Source organism: Cavia porcellus, unplaced genomic scaffold, assembly GCF_034190915.1.
Source record: "Cavia porcellus strain 051 isolate PalLab524CR breed Dunkin Hartley unplaced genomic scaffold, mCavPor4.1 scaffold_19, whole genome shotgun sequence".
Lineage (NCBI taxonomy): Eukaryota > Metazoa > Chordata > Mammalia > Rodentia > Caviidae > Cavia > Cavia porcellus.
The window spans coordinates 56,557,280-56,566,464 of record NW_026947502.1 but is presented as its reverse complement, the minus strand read 5'-3'; the positions used below and the strand labels follow the sequence as shown (position 1 = coordinate 56,566,464).

Genomic DNA, 9,185 nt, shown 5'->3' with positions numbered 1-9,185 from the left:
GGAAAGAATGGAGAGTCTGGTCACACGGCCCATGCCAGCCGCAGGTATAGCCCTATGAGAAGGCCTGTGCTGAGCGTGTGCAATGCCTGGGTTGGTCTCTAACATTAGAAAAATCTTATTCTGTCTTCCTTTTTCTTTTCTTTCCTAAGGAATAACCCTGATATGACTGCTACTGTGGGAATACGTCATTATCACGATTGAGACTCAGTTGGTCCATCTTGATGGAAAGAATGTCCCCAAACACACAATAGTCACCCTCCGGGTCAATACCACAGCCTGCTCCCGTGGACTCTCACCTTGGGAGGATATCAGAGTGCTCTTCTGGAGGCCAACTCAGCCCCAGCAGCACCCCAAAATAGGGGGGTCCACTGAATCACAATGTCCCTACTGTGACAAACCAAAACGACACCTTTCCACTCTCTTCGAAGAAGAAATTTTAGAATTGAAGGACCAAGGGTTTCCTTAAAAGATGAACTCCAGGATGGGGTATAGCTCAGTGGAGGAAGACTTGCCTAGCAAGAGAGCCCTAGTTCTCTCCTTACACTGCCAAATAATAAAAATTAAAAACTCCAACAACTATCTCATGGTGATTAGGATCTGAAAGGCTTGTGATTTTCTTGTTTTTGTATATTTGGAAGATTCAGTGGGTGAGGAACAGGCATCTCTTTGCATCATAAATGATACTATTAGCTGGGATCTCCTCTGTCATTTCTCCACCCAGCAAATGACTTTTAAGCCAAGTATGACTTTCAGATTTCTAAAAGGTCTTTCTGTTTGCTCGTGTGTAAGTGGGGGCTGGCCTCTACCTTACTCAGAAGCACAAAACCCCAAGCTCTTATTGAAAGTGACACCCTCCGCCAGAGACTGAGATCCAGTCTACAGTCCGCACCGACCCTGGGCTGACACGTGGGCATCCGACCTTCAAATACCGCCTGTTACTTTGACCAACTTTCAAACACAGCCCACGAATGAAGGGACACCTTCTCTAGGCTTCGCTGTTGTTGGGTTTCAAAGCGGTCCACTCGGCCCCAGAGTGAAGCCTAAAGTGCCGGGTTCCTGGGAAATCACACACGGAGGCCTGTTCTAGAAAGGCCTCTCCACAGCCAGACCTCCACAGGGCAAGGGCGACCACCTGTCACGGGATAAAGGCCTTCTGGAGCCCAATGGTGACACATGCCTCCAACCCCAGCTACCAGGGACTCTGAGAAGGAAGGATTGCAAGTTTGAGTTCTGCCTAGGCAACTCGCAGACCCAGCCCAAAACTTCAAAAATTAGATTAAATGTTAAAGGGAAGGGGCTCAGTGGTAGGGTGCTTTCCTAGAACCTGCAGGACCCCAGGCTGGGGGCGGGGGCAGGGCGGGTCCCACTAGGAACAGACTCCTCCACTGCAGCCCAGGACACTTCCTTCCTTTGGATTCATTGCCATCCGTTCGGTTTACACTTAGAACTTTTTCTAAACCGCTCCATTGCCCATTCCCCACCCCTTTTTGCAGGGGCATTTCAAACGCTGCGCCTCACAGCCAAGACGTTTGGCTCTTATTTCTTGCTCAATTTTTAAAATTAAAAATTCTTATAAGCAAAGCCTTCGGCCCTGCTCCTCCTGGCCTAATCAAATCCAGTGCCTTGCTTTCAAATTTTAAGCTTAGAGGAGGCAGGTTTCCACGATGCGGGGGCTCAGGCGTGTTTGGTCGCTTTTAGGGTTCTGTCGGAAATTCTTTCGTGTACGCGCCCGGGAATCGTCTCGCGTTTCCCATAAAAAGTCCGGGTTCTCTGCACCGTGACGCGTGCTGTCTATGATAGGCTCCCTTTCACCACAGCTTATGTGGTTTAACTGCTGCCTCTGGACGGCTTTTTCTTCCAGTGGTTCTTCTTCTCAGGGCCCCTCCGCACACAGCCTCGGGGAATTGCCGAGGCAGCCGGAGCGCCAGCGATCGCCACGCCCTGCCCCCACCGGCCTCCCTCCGCGCTCCGCGCTCTGCCTGTGCCAGCATCCGGACGCGGTGGCCTCCGCCGCCAGTAGAGGGCGCACTTACTTTACTTACGCAAAAGCGAGCCCCTGGCCTCGGCCGAGGGGGCGGAGGTAAAACACTTTGCAGCAAAACTGAGCCTAGGGATTGGTCGCTCCCGGCGTCTGCCGCAAAAGCTTAGAGGCTGGAGTAATTTGCAATCCTTAAAGCTGAATCGTGGAGTGAGCTTGATTTGGGGGAAGCTGCTACTCACTTAACCACCAAACGCCGAGCTGCAGGCGCGGCGGGTAATAACTTCTCTTGAGCAGCGTCTGCGCTGCACAGCCGCCCCTCCCAGGTTTCTTTTCTTTTTGCAGAGGCTAAAAGTGGGAAAGTTTTCTTAAAATGCCTTTGGCAGAGGGAACAGGGATGAGAAGATTGTCTTTGTTTTGGATGCCCCGGGAAAATGCAAAATAGCAAATGCCAAGCGAGTGTGCATTACATATTAAATATTGATCTACTCGGAAAGTGAACGAATCGTATTTCAAGTTAGGCAATAAATGAGGTCGATGCGTACTACAAGTGTGTATACACATGCAGAGTGTACAGGGTGAATGCAACTTCCGTATAGTATTCAGAAATCTACTAAAAGTCTGTACTCAGAAGTCAATGAAGGGAAAAAAAAAATGTTGCCTGAAATACAGCCAATTGTCAATTAGCTCAAAACACACCCCCTCCAAGAAAGACAAAACCCCAAGACGTCGAGACTCCTTTCCTCTTGATCAGACCAATGCAGTGTGCGCGTGTGTGCACGCGCATAATGATTAGGAGTCAAGTAATAAATGGGGGAAATCCCAAAAGGCTTTGAACATCCGGTTTGTTCGGCGTGGAAAGAGTTAACGGTTTTCTTCACAAGGGTCTCGGCTGACTCTCCAGGCTGGGTCCGCAAAATCTCCTCCTCCGCCTTCCGAGAAATCCAATCTCGAGGTTGGAGTCCCCTGTCCCCTCATCTTCCCTTCTAGCCCCTTTGATTTCCCCCAAACCTGGGATTGCGAGTCTGGTGCAAATGGGCGCCACGGGACGCAAGGAATATCTGTCGCCTCTGGACCCGGGCGAGAGGGGCTCGGGCTGGGAACCCGGTGCAGAGCGGCGGAGCGCAAGGGGAGGCTCCCGCGGCGCGCACTCACAGCCACGCTCCTCCTCTGCTGGGGCGCGGGCACACGCGGGAATTAGCGCGTCCGAGGAGAGTAGCCGCCTCCCACGCCAGGCTCCGCGGAAGTCTGCGGGCGGGGGGCGATATGGCGAATTCATTCTGGGTGGAAGGTACTGGATCCAAATAACTGAACGTGTTTAATGCGTTCACACATGCCGCCCCCCCCCCCGCCGAGAAATGCATGGGATATTCATGCGTAACGCGCTCTCCAAGTATACGTGGCAATGCGCTGCAGTTATTTCAATCATCCCAGGCATTATCCTCCCCAGACCTTCTGCTATTTATCTCTACCTACACTAACTGCGCCAAGAGAGCCCCGCTCTACCCCTTTCTCTGTGGGACTTAATGCTAAAGGCTTTTCTTTCCCCAGCCTTGGGGAGGCACCGGGCTGCCCGGGCAGCCGTGGGTACACGGTGTGCTCGTCGTGTTGAGGGCAGCTACTCCACCTGCGAGGGCTGAGGCACGCAGAACGGGAATGCAGCTTGTCCGAGCCTGGAGCTGGAGGACCGGAGAGAAAGGGAAAGGATTCGAGCGGCAGTAAAAGAAAATGGTAGGCGCGCGCAGTTAATTCATGCTGCGCCTGGGTGTTTACATCTGATAGCTGGAGTGTCGGGCTAGAGCTGTCTCCTCCCCTTTCCCCTGCTACCCAGAAGCGCCCCTCCCGGGTTCCCAAAGCAGAGGGCGGAGAAGGGGAAAAAAGATTCCCTCGCGAATCCCCACCCATCAGCCCTTTATAACAGGAGGGTCTGAGCGGGAGGACCCCCGCGCTGCGCTTCTCGCGGCCGCCGCAGCCGCGCCCCGACCGTCGCAGCCGCCTGGCTCCCCTCCAGGCTTAGAGGGGCTGGGCTTTTCAGAGGCTTGGCGGGAAAAAGCCGAGGGGGAGGGATCGGGCGCAGCCGTATAAAAGTCGTTCTTCTGGGCTTTCTCTGACTCGCTGTAGTAATTCCAGCGAGAGGCAGAGGGAGCGAGCGGGCGGGCCGCCGGGGTGGAAGAGCGGAGGGAGCACCGCAGCTCCGAGCGTTCTGGGAAGGAGCCCCAGAGGCTTGGATAGGGGCTTCGCCTCGGGCCCCGCCGCCCCCTCCCCGCCCTCCCGCTGACCCCACCGTCGGCCCGCGGCGCTCGCCTGGTCCGGGAAACTTTACGCGTTGCAGCGGGCGGACACTTTGCCCTGGGACTTACAACAGCCGGCGAGGACGCAGGAGGCTATTCCTTCTATTTGGGGACACTTCCCAGCCTCTGCCGGGACCCACGCCTCCGAACGGCGCTCCTCGCCGCCGCTGAAAGGCTGGATTTCCTTCGGGTCGTGGAAAACCCAGTAAGCACCCGGATCTATTTGCCTTTTCTTTTCCTTACGGTTTTAATCCTGCGGTGCATCGATTGGCAAGTCGGGGTGTCTTTCGTTCCTGTGCTACTGACACTTTCCCAGGGTAGTTGGGGTCGGTCGGGGTGGAGTGAGTGGTTGATCTGGCTCGAGGTAAAGTGACTTGTCAAGATGAGAGAGTAAATGGCTAAGGGAAATGGGGTGTGTGTAAAACTAGGATTTTTTTTTTTTTACTATGTTGATGAAGACCCCGTCCGGTTGGACATTCCTGCTTTATTGCATCCGTTATCACGGGGACTTGGCGAGGGGGGAGTCCTTCGCAGTGCTCAGAAAGCCCTCTGCATCTAAGCTCCGTGGAGTGTGGGTTGCACACCGCGAGTGTGGGGAACGGCTCCGCGGCAGCCAGCTCGTCCCCCGTCCCCGGGAGGGCATTTAAATTTCGGCGTAGCGCATTTCTGACAGCCGGAGACCGGCACTGCGGTGCGTCCAGCCCGGGGCGATGTCGCCTCACCCCTGCTTCTCTAGAGAAGTTAGCATTTGGCTTTAAAAATAGCAATCATAGTAAAATGTAAAAGCCGATCCCCCGCGGGAGGGTAGGGCTAGGGCTAGGAGGCGAAGAGACGCGAAAAGGGAGTCTGGGGCGCGGATGGGGCCGATTCGCCCACTCGCAGAATACCCGGGCGAACCTCGGCACCCAGCCTTGGCTCCCCGCCACCGTGCGCCCGGTTCCCGCGCCCTGGGATGCGGAGGAGTGGCGAAGAGCAGGGCTCTGCCTGCTCCAAGGCAGCTGCTCCCCTCGGCGGGGCCGGGAGGACTTCGCCGGCTCGGGGCGCAATCGCTGCGGGTCTCTGGCGGAGTTGCGTCACCGCGCTGAGTGTTCAAGGGAGGCGCCCCCGCTATTATGGAACAGCCCCCTTTTTTATTTGCGGGGATTGAGGGATCGTTAAAGTCGGAGGCTGAGCTGGCCCCTCCAGCCGGCGAGAGAAAAGAAAAGCCGGCAGAGGAAGGAAGAGGGCGCGCTGGGGTGGGGAAGGCGGGAGGGGCGGAGAGGGCGGCGGCGCCGCCGGCGGGGGCAGAGCGCGGCGAGGGCGCGGAGGGGCCCGCGCGGAGGGGGAGCGCGCCGCGGCGCCTCTTCGCCTTTCTCCTTCAGGTGGCGCAAAACTTTGCGCCTTCGCTTCTGGCAGCTTTTATTCCCCACCGCCGCCTCTTAAGGAGGCCAAGGCCGATGTGGATTCCCGGGCATCTGCGAGGCTGACTCCCAGGCTTAGGCTTAGCCCCTGCTTCGATGAAGCGGGGGCGCAGCGGACACCTCTCGGCTGCTTCGCCGAGTGCCCAGGGAGGTCCTAGAGGTCGCCCCAGGGGAGCGAAAGGGAGTCTGTCCCCTGCCCGGCCCCTCGCGGGGAGATCGCGCTGCAAGGAGTGGTTCGGGTGGCTTGCACCGCGCCAGACTTTGGCACCAAGAGACCCCCTCACCCAAGACTGACCCCCTTTGTGTGCCCCTGACGCAGGCTGCCGCCACCATGCCTCTCAACGTCAGCCTCCCCAGCAGGAACTATGACCTCGACTACGACTCCGTCCAGCCCTATTTCTATTGCGACGAGGAGGAGAACTTCTACCAGCAGCAGCAGCAGAGCGAGCTGCAGCCGCCGGCGCCCAGCGAGGATATCTGGAAGAAATTCGAGCTGCTGCCCACCCCGCCCCTGTCCCCGAGCCGCCGCTCCGGGCTCTGCTCTCCCTCCTACGTTGCCGTCGCGTCCTTCTCCCCCGGTGGCGACGACGGCGGCGGCGGCGGCAGCTTCTCTACCGCCGACCAGCTGGAGATGGTGACCGAGCTGCTGGGAGGAGACATGGTGAACCAGAGCTTCATCTGCGACCCGGATGACGAGACCTTCATTAAGAATATCATCATTCAGGACTGTATGTGGAGCGGCTTCTCAGCAGCCGCCAAGCTCGTCTCGGAGAAGCTGGCCTCCTACCAGGCTGCGCGCAAAGACAGCGCCAGCCCGAGCCCCGCCCGCGGGCACGGCGGCTGCTCCACCTCCAGCCTGTACCTGCAGGACCTGAGCGCAGCCGCGTCCGAGTGCATCGACCCCTCGGTGGTCTTCCCCTACCCGCTCCACGAGAGCAGCTCGCCCAAGCCCTGCGCCTCCCCGGACTCCTCCGCCTTCTCGCCGTCCTCAGACTCTCTGCTGTCCTCCACGGAGTCCTCCCCACGGGCCAGCCCGGAGCCCTTGGTGCTCCATGAGGAGACCCCGCCCACCACCAGCAGCGACTCTGGTAAGCGGTGGGTGAGGGGCCGCCTTTTCCCGTGGACGGCCACTTGGTACACACTGCCTTCCTCTTGTCATGTTTGGAGGGAGAAATGGGGGTTGTGGGAGCTCTGTGGACCCCTGAGCAGTAACCTACCCCCGCCCTTCCCCAGACCTCCTTGGTGGCCTCCCGCCCCTTAGGAATTTCATTTGGGTTTTTAAATCTTCTGGCTTATCTTGCAATTCAATCCACTCCTTTTACCTCCCCAGCATTGTAATTGCCCTGGAGAGGGTGTGAATGGGGAGGCGAGAGAATTGAGAGAATTGGTCTTTAGCGGGTGAATGAATTGCCTTCCTCTTCCCCTCCCTAGGAGAGGAAACGCTGGAATGCGCTGGTCTAGGGACCTAGGAAAATGAAGAGAGACCGTGATTGGCTGGGCAGCCTCCTGCTCCAGCCTCTGCCCAGGCACTAGTGAAAGTGCCTGGAGAAAGGATGGGCTGCAAAGCTGGCCTTTTCCCAGCCTGTCCGAACACTTGAAAGGAAGCCCTTGCCAAAGCTTGGTACATTTGTCCTGCCCCCAACCCGTAGGACTTTTGGCCAAACTAAGAGCTTTTCTTTTTTTTTTTTTTTTTTTGCACCCTGATCAAATAGGGAGTTAGGGAGTTGAAGTCATATCAAGAGATTTGAAGCTCTGGTTCACACCCCCTCAGGGGTTCTGGGTAAATTCCCTTCAAACAGGAGGAGCTTGGGAAAGGCTTTGCTCTGGGTGTGTCCAAAGTGTCATTAAGTCTTAGGTAAGAACTGGCATCGATGCCAGGTCCATACCTGATGAATTATCTGTTTGCCTGCACCATAGTCCCAGCTGCCCTCCTGGTTATCACACTGCCCTTCTGGGAGAATTAGAAGGGGTACTTGGCTGCCTCCGAAGTCACCTCTCAATCCATCAGTGCTTTCTATTTGCATAGCACTAATTTAACCTTGGCACTGACTTAGGGAAACAGCGCTAACCAGATGATACTCTGTTTCCTTTCCTAAAGAAGAAGAGCAAGAGGATGAGGAAGAAATCGACGTGGTCTCGGTGGAGAAGAGGCAGCTCCCTGCCAAGAGGTCGGAACCCGGGTCACCCCCTGGAGGACACACCAAGCCTCCGCACAGCCCTCTGGTCCTCAAACGGTGTCACGTCTCCACCCATCAGCACAATTACGCAGCACCGCCCTCCACGAGAAAGGACTATCCCGCCGCCAAGAGGGCTAAATTGGACAGTGGCCGCGTCCTGAAACAAATCAGCAACAACCGCAGATGCGCCAGCCCCAGGTCCTCAGACACGGAGGAGAACGACAAGAGGCGGACACACAACGTCTTGGAACGTCAGAGGAGAAATGAGCTGAAACGCAGCTTTTTCGCCCTGCGGGACCAGATCCCGGAGTTGGAAAACAACGAAAAGGCACCCAAGGTGGTCATCCTCAAAAAAGCCACGGCCTACATCTTAGCTCTCCAGGCGGAGGAGCAGAAGCTCCTTTCGGACAAGGACTTGTTGAGGAAGCGGCGGGAACAGCTGAAACACAAACTTGACCAGCTACGGAACTCTTGCGCATAAGGCGGCCAGGTCCTGCGCTGCTCCTAGGTCCTCAGCTCCTGGCTGAGCCAGTGAGGGGCGCGGACGTTCCCAGCACAAGGACCTGGGCAATTCTCGGCGATTTATGAACAGCTAAGAGCAAACAGATGCATGGTCGGTCACAACCTCACAACCGTGGCTGAGTCTTGGGACTGTAAGGTTTAGCCATAAACTGCCTCAAATAGAACTTTTAGGCATAAAAGAGTTTTTATGCTTGACTTTTTTTTTGTTTCCCTTAACAAATTTGTATTTAAGAATTGTTTTTTAAAATCTTAATGTCGACCAACGTTCCCTATGTAAATATTGATATTAAATGTAAATAACTTTAATAAAACGTTTATAACAATTATACAAGATTTCAAACATGTATTATAAACCATAATTTTTTTTATTTAAGTACATTTCCTTTTTAAAGTTGATTTTTTTTCTATTGTTTTTAGAAAAAAATAAAATAATTGGCAAATATATCTTGGAGCCAAATCTTAAGTTGTGTTTTGTTTCTTGTCTCTCTACACGCGCAAAGCACCACTCTTTTTTTTTTCCCCCACTGATTACAAATTAACGGAGTTTGACCCTTGTGAGGGCAGGTTTACAGAGATGAAGAACATTATCCTAAGAAAAGCAAGAGGGTTTCTTTGTCCAGATGAGGCTGGAGACTTTAGTTGTCAGGGTTATAAGATGCTTCCTGGTGTCGGTGATAAGAGCCAGAGTTGATAGTTAGGGAAGGGCAAAAGGTGAGTGAGAAGGTTAGAGGTAAGGAAGGAGGTTAGAGATAAGGTTAAGCATACAAAGCTGTGATGGTAGAGTGGATCCCTTTGGAGCTCCCACAACCCCCTCCTC

At 55.1% G+C, this 9,185-nt stretch overlaps 1 protein-coding gene and 1 long non-coding RNA gene across 3 annotated transcripts; one reads left to right on the top strand and one right to left on the bottom strand.

Moving 5' to 3' along the window:
* Window positions 1-2,444: 2,444 nt before the first annotated feature.
* LOC134471661 (uncharacterized) lies at window positions 2,445-3,938 on the bottom strand. Its single transcript, XR_010041212.1, has 2 exons — window positions 3,606-3,938; window positions 2,445-3,226 (listed from the first exon to the last, which is right to left on the bottom strand). It is a non-coding gene; the product is annotated as an uncharacterized LOC134471661 (long non-coding RNA).
* A 172-nt stretch (window positions 3,939-4,110) lies between these two features.
* Window positions 4,111-8,831, top strand: Myc (MYC proto-oncogene, bHLH transcription factor). Of its 2 annotated transcripts, none has more exons than XM_013149941.2 (3): window positions 4,111-4,474; window positions 5,989-6,757; window positions 7,771-8,831. In XM_013149941.2, exons 2-3 carry the CDS (start codon window positions 6,001-6,003, stop codon window positions 8,325-8,327), a joined length of 1,314 nt encoding a protein of 437 aa, XP_013005395.1. In that variant the 5' UTR covers window positions 4,111-4,474; window positions 5,989-6,000; the 3' UTR covers window positions 8,328-8,831. The 2 variants fall into 2 exon arrangements, with proteins under 2 accessions (XP_013005395.1, XP_003467402.1); XM_003467354.5 differs by having other exon boundaries at window positions 4,113-4,474; window positions 7,768-8,831.
* Window positions 8,832-9,185: the final 354 nt, after the last annotated feature.

Bases quoted from the DNA above. Each gene is read 5' to 3' on its own strand.
- Myc (XM_003467354.5), top strand. From the start codon at position 6,001: ATGCCTCTCAACGTCAGCCTCCCCAGCAGGAACTATGACCTCGACTAC. The intron at 6,758-7,767 runs GTAAGCGGTGGG...CCTTTCCTAAAG, and splicing joins CACCACCAGCAGCGACTCTG to AAGAAGAGCAAGAGGATGAG.